The 15658-nt window shown below is 44.1% G+C and overlaps 1 protein-coding gene across 2 annotated transcripts in view; it reads right to left on the minus strand.

Moving 5' to 3' along the window:
• The window catches only part of Pdss2 (decaprenyl diphosphate synthase subunit 2), a 231586-nt gene that overhangs the window by 40656 nt on the left and 175272 nt on the right, over positions 1-15658 (minus strand). For both annotated transcript variants that reach the window (XM_028769082.1, XM_028769083.1), the window contains 2 exons: positions 14078-14251; positions 12220-12351 (listed from right to left, as the gene is read on the minus strand). In XM_028769082.1, the coding sequence (XP_028624915.1) occupies positions 12220-12351; positions 14078-14251 (306 nt within the window). The remainder of the gene's footprint in view (positions 1-12219; positions 12352-14077; positions 14252-15658) is intronic.

Genomic DNA, 15658 nt, shown 5'->3' on the forward strand with positions numbered 1-15658 from the left:
GCACAATTATCACCATCAAGTTCCAAACATTTTTTTTATTACTGCAAAGGGAAGATGTACCCTTTAAATGGTCCCTCCCATTTCCCCTGCCTCACAGCCCCTGGACCATTAACCTGACTTTGACTCTGAACGTCCAGCCCTTGCTGGATATTGTTTATTTGTTCTGTTATTTTAAAACATTCATTCATTCACTCACTCATTCATTCACTCATTCTTGTGTATAGGAATGTGTGCACATACCACACCAAGTGTATGGAGGTGAGACAAAAGCTTGCAGAGGTGGGCTATGTTTCTCCTTCTAGCATGTGAATCCTGGGGTTCAAATTTAGGTTGTCAGGCTCCATGGCAAGGGTCTAACCTCTGAAACCCTAACCAAGTACTGTTTTTCATTATTTAGATTTTACACGTTTAAAAAAAAAATACTGTCCAAGTCGGGAAATGGTAAAAACAAAACAAAAACTCGAAAGAAAAAGAAAAAAGCTGTATGGTTTTAGGACAATATGGCAGTCAATGTCCGTACAATCTATCAAGTCAACATGGTGAACTAGGGTTCTTTTGCCTGTCTCCCCCTTCTTTGAGACAGTCATATAGCCTAGGATGGTCCTTAAACTTAGTATGTAGCCAAGGAAGGTCTTGAACTTCTTCTGACCCTCCAGTTTCCAAGAGCTGAGATGACAGGCATGTGCTACCATTTAACTTTTCCAAAATTAACAGCACAGCTAAGTTTCTTCAAACTTTAAGTTCGTAATGGGATCTGATGCCTTCTTCTGGTGTGTCTGAGGACAGCTACACACACACACACACACACACACACACACACACACACCAGCGCGGTCTTACCGTGTGGCTTTAGCCTGCGGCTGTCTCCTGCCTCAGCCTCCTGAGCACTGTTGTTATTGGTGTGTACCACCACACCTGGGTGCTTGCTTTTCTCTACATGCATGCCCAGCTGTGTCGCTTTTCATGGCTTTCTTTCCTGGGAAGCGTCCATTGCCATCTCCATAAGCAAGCCCTTCTAGAGGATCTGTAATGCACACCTCCGGTTCCAAAGCCAGGTCCCAGTTTCTTTCCTCCGCCCATCCCCCCCTCTGGTATTGATTACACTGACGTTTACGTCTGTACATTACTGCCTCAGGGAATCATGTTAAGGCTGCACCCTTTGTAGTCAGTCACTTTGTTCTCTGACAACACAACACGGGAACCCTGGCCCCCTCTCCCACCCCCTCTACACACTGGTTGTGGCCTTTTGTTTGGAGACAGGGTCCTTTTAAAAAAAATCATTATTTCTTGTGTCTATGAATGTATGTTTTGGCTGCATATGTCTGTGTGCCGTGTATGTGTCTGGTGCCCACAGGAGTCAGAAGGCAGCGATGGATCCCCTAGGACTAGAGGTATAAATGTTATCAACTGACATGGGGGTGCTGGGACTTTAACCCAGGTCCTCTAGAAGATTAAAATGTACTCTTAACCTCTGAGCTGTATCTCCAGCCCAAGACAGGTTCTCCATACATAGTCTAAGCTGGCCTCTAACTAAGAATCCCCCTCCCTCTATCTCTTGAGTGCTGGGATTTTTTTTTTATTATATATATATATATTTTTAAAGGGAGGGAGAGTGGGAAGGAGGGAGAGAGGGAAGGAGGGAGAGAGGGAAGGAGGGAGAGAGGAAACATACATGTCTCTTTTTATTATTATTTGTTTGTTTTATGTATGTGAGTACACCATTACTCTCTTCAGACACATCAGAAGAAGGCATTGGATCCCATTACAGATGGATGTGAGCCATCATGTGGTTGCTGGGAATTGAACTCAGGATCTCTGAAAGACCAGCCAGTGCTCTTAACCGCTGAGCCATCTCTCCAGTCCCTTTTTATTATAATTTATTTATGCGGATTTGAGACAAGGTCTTAACTCAAGTTGGCCTCAAGCACCCTGTGTAGCTAAGGATAATTTTTGACTTGTAACCTTCTTATCTATACCCACCAGGTGCTCGGACTACAGATGCATCCGACCATGCCTAGCTTTCTGTGGTGCTGGGGACTGAACCCAGGCCTCGTCCATCGCTAGGTAAGTACCCTAACAACTGAGCTGCATCTCTAGCCCAGGGTGTGATTACTTAAGGGATATTTTAATTCAGAAGATATCTAGATTTATGGCATAATCTGAGGTCATTCAAATAGTTCTTTCAACATATACCTTCTACGTAGAGAATAGTGTTAACATTATTTCTTTAGAAATGCCCCAGACTAGTGCAGGCGTGATGGCATATACATGTACACTCAACACTTGGGATCAAGAACTCAAGCTCATTTCCAGAGCCAGCCTGGGCTATATCAGACCCTATCTTGGTCAATCTTACATACATTCCTCCCCCACCCCAACAAGAAACGATTCAAATGGTCTTAAATAACTAGAATTTTATACAAGCAGCTAATGAGGGCTCTCTTTCATTTAAGAAACTGCACATATCCTTTTTATGCACAGCTGACTTATCTAGCAGTCGCTGTTTTCCTTTGTGAATAAAAAGTAACTGCGTGCTATCTAGGGACACATGGGGAACAGCTAGCAGCGGTAGTGTGTAATACACTCTGGGTATTTTATGGCTGGTTATGACAGTGTCAGAACGTGGCAAGCCTAAGTGACATGCCAGTACTTTCAGGAATGGCCAAGAATATAATAATTCTTATTTCTTCAGGTGACTTATAATGGCAGCAGCAAACTAGCAGGATCATTAAAAATAAAGCTTGCTGACCTGCAATAGCCTCTGGACGCCCTGAGAGAGGCAGAGCGCTGCAGTTCTCTGAAGGATTCACTGGCTTTTATTAGAGTCAAAATGAAAACTGTGTAATGACTTTGCCTCCCCGGTGAGTCACCCATTCACTGACTATGGAGCCTCACCCGGTCATTATCTTTCAGTAGTTTACATTTAAAATTAAGGACAGTGAGTTCAGTGTGGAGACAGCGCTCAACACACACTCGGTTGACACCTGGCCCAGGTCTCTGTCCCTAACTGTCTCCTGAGTGGGGGTGTATATGCTTACAGCCCAGGGGCTGGCAACACAGTATCCATCAGGATAGCTAAAGGAGGCTTCTGAGGAGACAGAGCCTGATACCAAACTCCCAAGGTACTCTTCCGTCTAGCCTCGCGCTGCTGCTGAACAGGTACTACAAGGAAGTAATCTTGCTTCCATGACCAGTCCACAATCCTCACTCTCTATGCGGAAAAGCAGAGTCCATTCAACACAAGTGTTTGTGCAGAGCACAAAGCAACTTTACATGTGGCAATGAGACATCCCACGGCTCTCCCAGCATTGCGAACAAGAACTTATTTCTTCTAGTGTTTCTTGTGTGAGCGCCTTCCCGTCGATGCACGTGCATCCCTTTGTGATTAATGCCTGCAGAGGCTGAAGGGGGCGCCAGATCTCCACCACACTGGATCACCATGGAGGGAAGGCAACCAGGGCTGGGTCCTTGGCAAAAGCAACAAGTGCTGGTTAACTGACCAGTCATATTGCCAGCTCTTTTTTTTCTCTCTCTTTTAAAAAATGTATTTATTTTTATTTTATGTATATGAGTGTTTGCCAGCATTTGTGTCTGGTTCCCCGGGAAGTCAGAAAGGGCATCGGATCTCTTGGAACTAGGGTTACAGGTGATAGTGAATCACCATACGGGTGCTGGGAATTGAACCTGGGTCTTCTGCAAGAGCAGTCAGTGAGTGACTTTAATTGCCGAGCCATTTCTCCATTTCTCTTTCTCGTGTTTATTTTTTTGAGACAAGCCTTACTCTGTAGTCCTGGTTGTCCAGGAACTAGTTATGTAGACCAGGCTGGCCTTGAGCTCAGAGATCCACTTACCTCTGCCTGCCCAGTGTTGGTATTAAAGGCATATGCCACCATGCCTAGCATTTAAATGTATTATTTTTAAGTTTTTGATTATTTAGTATTTTGTAAGCAAGAACATGCAAGTGTGGAAGTGTAAGACAACATCTGGAGTGCTCCCTTCCTCACCCTGAGCTCTCCGGATAGCTCTCGGGCCTATCCGCAGACACCTTTACTGCTTACTCACCTCGCCAGCTCCTGTGCAAGGCGTAAATGGAGATAGAGCTTTTCCTTGTATTGCATCTCCTACTTAAGAAATGTATGTTTCAGATTCAGTTGAGAAACTAAAGCATACTTCAGAAATGATCCAGTTCAATGCCATAGCTACAGAAGATAATCAAAAGGAGAGAATGTGATTGTGGCTATACAGCGCTGCAGAGCCCAGGCCGGAGCCAGGCCAAGCCCAGGCCTTACAACTCCCGCCCTCCACCGGCACTTTGCTTATACCAATTTGACCAAACAGCCTTCCCTAGAGACAAGCAAATGTAAATATATGCATATGGACTCTCTCTCTCTCTCTCTCTCTCTCTCTCTCTCTCTCTTCCCCTCCCACCCTCTCTCAGACAAACGGGTGCCCATTCCAAGCACCTGGGCCAGGATTAGTAGTAATTAACAAATGAATTTGCTATAATTCTTAAGGATCTTACAATCAAATTCAAAACTGGAGGAAGACAGGGCAGTAGAAGGGTAAACAGAAAATAACAGAAGGGTGGTGTCAGGAGCAAACTGGATGAAAGAGGAATCTCTGTGATTTACAATGGAATGCCCTCTTAAGCTATACAAATCCCGCCTACTCTCTCTGACTCTGAGGCATTCACAGACCATTATCTTACTGAGGTTTACATACGCATGTTATCATAATCTACATGACTAAGGTAACCTAAGTAAAGAGTTTTTAATCTGAAGAATGAGGTCCTCACATGGGAAATTCATTTTGAGTTTCTCTTCTCTTTACCAGGAACCCCTTCTTCACAACTCGGACAGCAAAGCTAGTGGGACAGACAGCAAACACCAGTTTTTCCCAAGGGATGGGGAGTTGAAGTGTGCACAGGGAACATGGGTGGAAACTGTCTGCTCACAGCGCCATCTTAGTGCGTGCTGGCCTCCACACAAGGCCCATCTGAGCCAGGAGACACGATTTTCTGAATGGTTTCCCTTTGAATCTAAAAGTCCATCTGGGGATAATGACTTTGGTTTTAGGACATTTCACCAACTATTTAGGAAATCCTGGACCACTCTTGTGTAGATTTACAACTTTGTATGTCTGCTAAGAAAACCTTAGCATTGACACGGCTTTCCCTAAAATCTCTGCTATATCCTCCTAAATATCCAACTCCTGGGAGAGCTGCTAACTTCCATTTAACTCAGTCACTGGATCTTTTCAATCACATGTAAATCTGCAACGAATGTTAATGCAACCCAATTAGAGTTAGTAGGAGCTCTCTCTCTCTCTCTCTCTCTCTCTCTCTCTCTCTCTCTCTCTCTCTGTGTGTATTCAGCTCAGCTGTCCTCCTACACACACACACAGTAACACAACGCTCAGTAGCTGTGCGATATCTCACTGTCTCATACTCAACCATCACTTTTCACGCTTGTTTCTTTGTGTTTCTTTGTTTTGAGACAGGATCTCAGGAAGCTGGATGAGCCTCCTGATCCTCCTGCGTCTACCCTGGGATTCCAGGCATGCGCCACCACACACAGCTCACAAAGTTTTAAATATGTCAATTTTAATTTTAGTATATATTTCGGTGTGTTTTGCCCACATTTCTGAACGTTTTCTTATGACTGATTCCTAGAAGAGAAATTAGATTATGGTTTTAAAACGGAAATAAAGTAGAATAGTATTTAAATGTCATGTAGTATAAAACTTCTCAAAAAAAAGGCCAGCATCCCACACACTCCAAGTCGTTCTCTTTAGTCTGTTCTAGTTTCAAACAGTTCTTGTTCCTGATTTTAAACTTTTAGACATTATCCAGTGATGCATGAGAGAGACTCTTTTTTTTTTTTTTTTTGGTTTAGGCATATGTTTTATTTTTTTTAATTTTTTTTTTTTGAGAGAGACTCTTAAACCTCTTACGCGTTCAAACACGTTCCCCCACCTTCCTCCTATTCACTCCTACTTTTTTGGTTAGTCCATACTCTGATTGGTGCCAGATGATGACAATTAAGTTCAATCCCTGTGTGACCACAGTCTGCTGCAAACCCTATAACATCCCCTCAGAAACCCCTCTGTGTACAGGAAGTGCTTTCCTTGCTCCCCAGGGAACTGCTGCAGTATTCACTGCTCCTGGCTCCCAGTGGGGACAGTGGGGACAGTGAGACCAAGGTGGCTCAAGGACACTGCAAAGGCCAGGATATGGAGGTGGCCTGGACACAGAGAAGGGAACATGGCATTAACATCCAGGGCAGGCTAAGAAGGCAACCACCTAACAGCCCTCGTAGACATCCGTCTGAGCAAGATGCTTAGCCCCCGGCTAAAACTGGAAAAAGGCTGGAGAAAACTCCCGAATGCAAAGCCAAGTCTCAACAAATTAGGAGAGAAAGGCAAACATCAGGCAGCTGAGGGAGGGAGGGCAAGCAGGACTGGAGCAGACTGTGGTGTGAGGTGACTGCTGACTCCCACCCATGTGCTCTGTGGGACGTCTCCTGATGGCTCTGGAGCTCCTCAGTTTCCTCTCATGCTGCTTCCGTAAAACTACTTTTACAATTTTGCTTAATAATTTTTGAATAAAACAGTATTTGTATCATTTCATAAACAAAATCTATTTCTTATAAAATATTCAGGATTTACATTTTATGCTATACAAATATTAGTCTCTAGGCCGTCTGGAACACTGTGGTTACATTTCCTTTCTTATGTACTTTGCATTTTACCTTACAGTAGGCTAATAATTGCTTCACTTTACTCCGTGTATTCAGTTGGGGATTGACCCTAGGGTCTCGTGCATGCTAGACAGAACTTTAAAAAAAGACTGACCCCAGCCTTTTCTTATTTTTACTTTCTAATTTGAGACAGGGCCTCACTACGTTGCTCAGGTTGGCCTTGAATTCACTCTGAAGCTTAGGCAGGCCTCCAACTTGGGATCTGCCTGCTTCAGCCTTCTGAGAAACTGGGATTGCAGGCCTGGCAAATGTTGCATTCAATTTCTTGAACACTCTTACATAGAAAGATGAGGGAGGCATTTGACTTCTTGCTGTGTGGATCTTTGGAGCTGGATGGTTGTAAGCTGCTGTGTGGGTTCTCTGCATAGCAGCAAGAACTGGGCCATCTTTCGAACCCCCAAATTTTATTTTATTTTTTCAGATAGTGTCTCATGTGGCCAGGCTGGCCTCGGACTGGGTAACATAGCTGAGAATGACCTTGGACTCCTGCTCTCCCTGCAAGCACTGGGATTACAGGTGCACGCCCATGCATGGCCATCTATAATGTTCAACATGGTCAGCCATGTAACTTATCAGTTCCACTTTTTACTCTTAGAGATACTTCTCCAGGGACAGGGCAGATGGCTCAGCAAGTCTGAGGACTCCAGCTTGGATCCCCAGGACCCATGTAAAAGCCAGAGGAAGTGATGTAATCTCTTATCCCAGTGCTCCTACAGGGAGATGGGAGGCCAAGACAGGACACTCCCTAGAAAGTCCTGGGTGAGCAACAAAACACCCTCCCTATTTCCAACAAAGTGAAAGGACTGACACTGAGGTTGTCCTCTGACTTACATATGTGGGCTGTGCCACGTGTGCAACGTCACTGACATACACCAACATTCTCACACATATAAATACACATGTATATTACACACACAGACACACAAACACACAGATACACATAGACACACACAGACGACAAACACACACAGAGACACACACACACACAGAGAGACACACACAGACATACACACAGACACACACACACAGACACACACACACACACACATAGACACACAAACACACTTTAAAAAGAAAAGGATTTCTCCTAGAGCTCTGTCCTCTTGTCCCGGTGTGTAAGGATATAAAAAATTCATAGAGAAGCTTGAGACCCATCATCTGAATTAAGGTTGGCAGGTTTACAGGCCTAGGTTCCAGGAACTAGCTGGCCACCTGAAGAATTAGCCAGGGGGCAAGTCAGCCAGGTCATTCAGACAAAGAATAGCAGAACTACAAATACAGGTTGGTCAAGTCACCCCAGGAAGTGACTGACCACAATGGGCTAGGTTAAGGTCACGTTCCTGAGAAGAATGTATACAGGATGTTTCCCACTCCCCACCCCGGTTTATGACGTGTGTAAGATGCTTCCCACTCCCCACCTTGGTTTATGACTAACTATTGTTCCTCTTTTTGATTTCCCCCTTCACCCCCCTGGTTTGCGGTTTTCTCCTTTAAATACCCCTTGCTCCCAAGCCTTGGGGTCGACGCTCCCCTTGTGAGCATCGGCCTCAGTCGACTGATACCCCGAAATCTGGAAATAAAGCCTTTTGCGATTTGCAGCAAGTTCGGTCTCTCGCGTGATTCTGGATGGTCGAACTCTCCTGTGGTTTGAGTGGGGGTCTCCCAACTCCAGGGGCCTTATAGGTGGAGCCAGCAGACATAGCCATTGGCCCAAGACTTGCTAGCATGACACTGAGTGAAGTATGGGAAGTATCCGACTGATCCTGTAGCTGACTTGCTTGGGTTTGAATCATGGATATACTGTGCAATAGTTTGAAAATTACTTAATCTCTCTGTGCCTCAGACTCCTAATTGGTGCTGCTACTGTAGTTGTAATATTGCTCGTGCCTGTGTCTAATTACCTACGCTCTGTATTTTTTTTTTTTAATGCTGCTAGGGCTGAACCCAGGGCTATGTGCAGATTATGAAGCCATGCCCTCAGCCTCATCTCCTGTCTTGATGGGATATATATTACGGACTCTCAGGAAACGAAGACAGGAAAGGTAATTTTCCTGAGATCCTGCAGATCTTGAACTCAAGATGTTCCTTCTTCATCTCATGAGCATAGGGAACAAATGGTGTGTTCCATGCCAAGCTGCAGTTTTTATTTTTTAAGATTTTATTTACTTTATGTATGTGAGTACACTGCAGTTGTCTTCAAGGACACCAGAAGAGGGCATCGGATCCCATTACTGATGGTTGTGAACCACCATGTGGTTGCTGGGAATTGAACTCAGGCCCCCTGGAAGAGCAGTCAGTGCTCTTAACCACTGAGCCACCTCTGCAGTCCCATGTCCAGCTTCTTAGTTGCCTGTTCCAAGCTTGGTTTGTTTTATTTTTAATCTATTTTTATTTTATATCCAAGCACTTGGATTGCATGTGTGTCTGTGCATTGCCTGTGTGCCTGGTGACCCCAGAGGCCAGCAGAGGGCATCAGATCTCCTGGAACAAAAGTTACAGATCATTGTTAGCCACCATGTGGTTGCTGGGAATTGAACTCAGGACCCCTGGAAGAGCAGTCAGTGCTCTTAACCACTGAGCCACCTCTGCAGCCTCACACATTTCTTTTCTTAATACTCTTTATGTTTTATAATCTGGTTTCTTGTTCTGGGGTTGTCCTTCCTCATACACCACCTGGGCCAGTTTCTTAGGTTCACTATTGCACACAGTGTGTCTAAAATCGTCTGCTTCCTTGCACGGCCGCTTCCTCTCACTTCCCTTTGTCAGTTTGCTTCAGACTCTCTCCTTGACGACATAGACTTTTTTCAGCGGCCTGCTGTCCTCTGTCCTACACCCTTTTCCAGGGCGAGGCAGCTAGAGATTCTGTCGTGGACATGCTAAGACCGGTCATTGTGGATGAGTGTCCAAGGGATGTTTACTGAGGGACCCCACACTGCCACCTCTGCCATTCTTTTCCTTGGGGCCTGGCAGCTTCCTAAGAATGAATCTTCCAGTTTTCTTCTTGGTGACTATGAGGGACTTTGAGCTGGCTGCTGGCATTTTTGGGAGTCAGTACAGGAAGAGGGTTAGGAGAGGGGGAACTTTATCTTTCAGAAAGTCACTGAGGCGCTGTGCCAAAAGGATGCCACCCCTAAATTCCCACCCTCAGCTATGCCTGGAACCATTCCGACGTCTACAGACCCAGTATAGTAATACCAGTTACAATAGAAAAGGCTGTGTATAGCTCTTAACTGTGTACAGCCCTTAAAGAAGAAGGTTGCCTTTACATAGACAAGACAAGGAGGGTTAAAGAGAGCATGAAATAGGTCAGTGAAGGCCCTAAGAAAAATCAGAGAGAGAAAGAGACAGATGAATGCTGGTACAAGAATTGGTTTTCAGGCCGGGCGGTGGTGGCACATGCCTTTAATCCCAGCACTTGGGAGGCAGAGGCAGGCGGATCTCTGAGTTCGAGAGTTTGAGGCTAGCCTGGTCTATACAGTGAGTTCCAGGACAGCCAGGGCTACACAGAGAAACCCTGTCTCAAAAAAAAAAAAAAAAAAAAAAGCCGGGCGGTGGTGGCGCACGCCTTTAATTCCAGCACTTGGGAGGCAGAGGCAGGCGGATTTCTGAGTTCGAGGCCAGCCTGGTCTACAGAGTGAGTTCCAGGACAGCCAGGACTACACAGAGAAACCCTGTCTCGAAAAAAACCAAAAAAAAAAAAAAAAAAAAAACCAAAAAAACAAAACAAAAGGATTGAAAAAAAAAATTGGTTTTCAGCCTCTCCTAGGTTGTCAACCCTATTTCCTCCCATCTTGGGACCATTATTTGGGTTCTTTTTGCTTATTTCTGCTGGTCCCTGGCCCTCAAATAGGCTGACTAACTCTGTGATACAACAGATAAATAATTTGGTAGCAAAACCTACTCAGATACATTATCATAAGTTAGCTATGGAGGATCACGAGACTCAAGATGTGGTTGTTACTTTATACAGGGTATTTCCAAAACCTATCTCCACCCAACCTAAAAGGGGGGACCAAGCAGAGAGGGGCCACCCAGAACTCCCTCTGACAGGCAATCTGAATTCTTGCTTAGGCTGCGAGGCTAAGCACTGCAAGGGAATATAAATAAAAGATAAAAATATTTCTCTGGGTTCCCTGAGGGACAATCCTGAATGCATAGGGGTTGATGTCAAAAGTATCCCCTCTCCAGGAAAAAGACATCGGGATGGGTATGGCCCTCATGCCTCACTGGACAAAGACAGGGGGACTGGAGCCATTACAAGGTCCCCTTCAAGTACTGGAGGTCAGGCCTCTATCCCCGCCTTCATAAGATTAGAATTGCCACAGCCCTTCTATACTTAGAGAAGGGAGGAGATGCCAGGGGCATCCCTGCTTATACACTGAAGGCCTAAAATCAGCCATAGGCCTAAAATCAGCAATAGGCCTGTCATATATGTATACTAACACCAAGTCTTGGGTCTTAGTGGAAAAACATTGAAGCAGATGGCTATAAGCTAATGTAAACAGGCAGCTTTTGTGGAAATATACAAGCCTGAGTAGTCATAGACCTTGTAAATAGGTAGCCTTGGCAGACAATACCAACTTAGATAAGGACAAGCGAGTCATAGGCATCGTCATAGTGACTTGTCCCCTGAACCTTCACCCAGCCGATACCCGGTTCTGAAGATATCTGTATTCCCCCTGAACACCCACACTCCAGTGTCATTCCCTTCCCCACATCCTGCCTTTCTGTGTTTATAGCCCCTGTGTGAATGAATTACGATTTGAGAAAAAATAAATTATTTAAAAAAAAAAAGATATGCTCAGTTTGAAAACTTTTTAAAAAAAAAAAAACCAGTTACAACCATGAAGTTAAATAAATACCACAAGATTCTAGAGGAAAAGGTAGGAAGTTTTTATACCAGAATTTCTGTACTAAGATAAACCAAATAGTTCCCTGTAATCTGCCCAGGGTTCCCCAAGTGTAGGAAATTTACCCAATCTACGCCCCTTACTCTTCCCACTTCTCCAAGTTCCCCCACCCTTCTGGCTTTGATAATGTCTCAAAATGGGTGTTTCAGGTTCAAGCTTGTTTTAAAATAACCCAATGAGCTGACAGACGGAGTTCATGTTATTCTGTAGCTCGCGCTGCCGTCCAGATGGGAAACTGCCATCAGTTAAAGGGTGGTGCTATTACCAGGCCCCATTTATGAAAGTCGTTAGAAAAAAAATCCCCAAAGTTAATTAGCATTCTCAACAGGCACTAGTGCTGTGTTATGATAGTCTACAAACTCAGACATAAGTGTGGCCTCTAGCTTATAACTAATATTTTACCTCTGAAACATGTAGATTGTAAAGAGTCTCATCTGTAAAGAAAAGGCTTTTTTTAATGGATGGTCTATATCTTTAAACCAGCATGAACTAGGGATTTTGTTCTAGGATCAACTATAATGGTATCAAACATAGGCGTGATCTCAACTTACCTCTCCGATCTGCTTCATCCACACATCTCTTCCAAGAAACTCCTGATGTAAGACTACAGGCGCTGAGTTTAGGTTAAAAGTCTTAGAGTCACTGGTCTTGTCTTTAATAAAAGGCTGGAGGTCAGAATTTATCTAAAGGAGAGTCAGAGGAGTTATGAGTACGACGTATCAATCAGGAAGTACCAGGTACATAGCGTTTCCATGCACTTTAATGGGATTTAATGAGCACATGCACACTCTGGATGACATAGCAACAATCTTCACATCCTCAGCCCCTTCTACTTTAAATTAAATGTAGAGACTTAAAGAAAGAAATAATAAACACAACTAGTTTATAAGGAAATCCAAGTTTTGACAAAATATGAAATATCTCATCTGGAAATTACACACAGATATATACACAGAGACACACATACACATATAGATACACACAGACATGGACACATACACATCTAAACACAGGCACATACATATATAGACACACACAGACATAGACACACACACATATAAACACATGTTGTACTGGCTGGGTTTGTGTCTCAACTTGACACAGGTAGAGTTATCACAGAGAAAGGAGCCTCCCTTGAGGAAATGCCTCCATGAGATCCAGCTGTAAGGCATTTTCTCAATTAGTGATCAAGTGGGGGAGGGCCCAGCCCATTGTAGCTGATGTCATCCCTGGGCTGGCAGTCCTGGGTTCTATAAGAAAGCAAGCTGAGCAAGGCAGAGGAAGCAACCCAGTAGGCAGCACTCCTTCCATGGCCTCTGCATCAGTTCCTGCCTCCAGGTTCCTGCCCTGTGTGAGTTCCTGTCCTGACTTCCTTTGGTGATGAACAGCAATGTGAATGTGTATGCTAAATAAACCCTTTCTTCCCCAACTTGCTTCTGGTCACAGTGTTTTGTACAGGAATGCAAACCCCAACTAAGACACATGTTATATATACATATGTGTATATATAAATATATACATGCACACATATACATATAAACATGTATGTAGTCCTGTCTTATGACAAGAATGAATTAAGTAACATCTGAAAGTATGTAACTGATTTTTTTTTTTTTTTAAAGATTTATTTATTTATTTATGAGTACACTGTAGCTGTCTTCAGACACACCAGAAGAGGGCATCCAATCTCATTACGGATGGTTGTGAGCCACCATGTGGTTGCTGGGATTTGAACTCAGGACCTCTGGAAGAGCAGTCAGTGCTCTTAACCGCTGAGCCATCTCTCCAGCCCCCGATTTTTTTTTTTTTGAGACAGAGTTTTTCTATTATGTCACTCTAGATGTCCTTAGGTAACTGAAAAATGTAAGTTAAATAGAGGCAACCACAAAGCAGCTGGTTTGCTGATGGTTTATATTTTACATGTCATTGAAAAGAATGAGTTATTAAAGTATCCGTCCCTTCTAGCCTCTCCTACTCTTGGGAGTGTTCTCACTTTTTCTTAATAAATCTATGCTCCAGCTTTGATTAAAAATATTAAATCATGAATTAAAATTGAAGCTTTCAACTTTATACAGTATACCTTCAAATTTTATTAACTTTTCAATATTTGTTTAACATAGGATTTACAAGGGAACTGTAACAAAAATAAAAAATAGTCTACCATTCTGTGAGAGTGATATTACATGTTATTTAATAATTCGAAGAGTTAGTTCAAGAATTCTTTCAGGTGGTAAGAAAATGTAAACATTAAAATTATATAGTACTTGCCAATTGTACTGCTTTTGTAACTACCACTGTCACTGACTGACGTATTTCACTCACACAATAAACATTTTTCAAGATATAAAAGCAACATATTAAGTGCCAACGGTTGTCTGTGTACATGCAGAAGCCAGGGTGTGCAAGTACCTTGTGGCTCATGGCCATGTGCTTTCCGTACTGAAACGCCATGTCTTGGATGGCAGCATCATGCTTTGCTAGCTCCATGGCAGCCTGGCAGCTCTTGGCCAGCAAGGCGCAATGGGACAGGAAAGTCTGTTCCTTCCAGGTCGACATCCCAATATCATCTGTGATAGAATTCCCCTGGAAATGTAAAGAAGGCCAAGATGAAAAGGCTTTAGGATTCATTTCTCTGTGTTTCTGAAGAATAAAAGCATTAAAAACTGGTCAGGTCCAGTGGTATATAGTTGCAATCCCAGTAACAGAGAGGCTGAGGCAGGAGGTCTAAGAATTCCAGGCTAGCCAGGGCTATAATAAACAAACAAACAAACAAACAAACAAATGAAGCAAAGTGAGGACAGACTAGTAACACTCCTACTTCTTCGACAAGACAGAGCTGAGGAAGCGGAGCCCTGGCTCAGCTACAAAGAGCAGTGGCCAATGTGACTGCTTTACCTTCAGCTGGAGAACCTCTATAGAATACACGTATCAGAAGAGACAGACTTGTAGAAACCTTGGCTCTCTAACTTGACCTCCGCTTACATGCACCATCAGTTCTTGAATGTTAGGGCATGTTCTGAAACATGAGAATCCTACTGCATTTAACTGTTATGAAAACAGTAAGGGCATCATGAAGACAGGGTATACTGGAAAACTAAAATTACCACAGACAAGAAGATACTTGAATATGGTAGCAGGGGACAATACTAATAATCACCATAATAAATCATAACTGAAACTAGTCAGAAGGCATACAGACACGCCCACCCCCAGCAGCACTTCCTCCTATGATTAGGCCACACCTTCTGTGGTGGGATGAATAGGCATGTCCCCCAACCCATACACTCGTGCGTTTGAGTGTTTGGCTAATAGGGAGTGGCACTATTAGAGGTATGGCCTTGTTGGAGGAAGGTTGAAGAGTGGGGGGCACGCTTTGAGATCTCCTGTGCTCATGCCCAGTGTGACAGTCTACTTTGGCTGCCTGAGGATCAAGAAGTAGAGCTCTCAGCTCCTTCTCCAGTGCCAGGCCTGCCTGCATGCTGCCATGCTTCCCACCGTGATGATAACGGACTGAACCTCTGAGACTGTAAGCAAGCCCAGTGAAATGTTCATGGTGTCTCTTCACAGCAATGGAAACCCTAACGAATACATCTCCTAATCCTTCTCAAAGAGTTCTAGTTCCTGGTGGTTAAGCATTAAAATATATGAGGCTATGGGGGCCGTTCTTATTAAAAGCACAATGGGCACGAATAGAAGAAGAAAGGCGAGGAGGAGGCCAGCAAGGGCAGTCTTGAAAGAAGAAAGCCGTGTAGTGTGTGTGAGTGTGGAGTGGGTAGGGCCGTGTAGTGTGTGTGAGTGTGGAGTGGGTAGGGCCGTGTAGTGTGTGTGAGTGAGGAGTGGGTAGGGCAGTGTAGAGTGTGTGAGTGTGGAGTGGGCAGGGCCGTGTAGTGTGTGTTAATGTGGAGTGGGGTAGGGCCGTGTAGTGTGTGTGAGTGTGGAGTGGGGTAGGGCAGTGTAGTGTGTGTGAGTGTGGAGTGGGTAGGGCAGTGT

Source organism: Grammomys surdaster, unplaced genomic scaffold, assembly GCF_004785775.1.
Source record: "Grammomys surdaster isolate TR1022 unplaced genomic scaffold, NIH_TR_1.0 190, whole genome shotgun sequence".
Classification (NCBI taxonomy): domain Eukaryota; kingdom Metazoa; phylum Chordata; class Mammalia; order Rodentia; family Muridae; genus Grammomys; species Grammomys surdaster.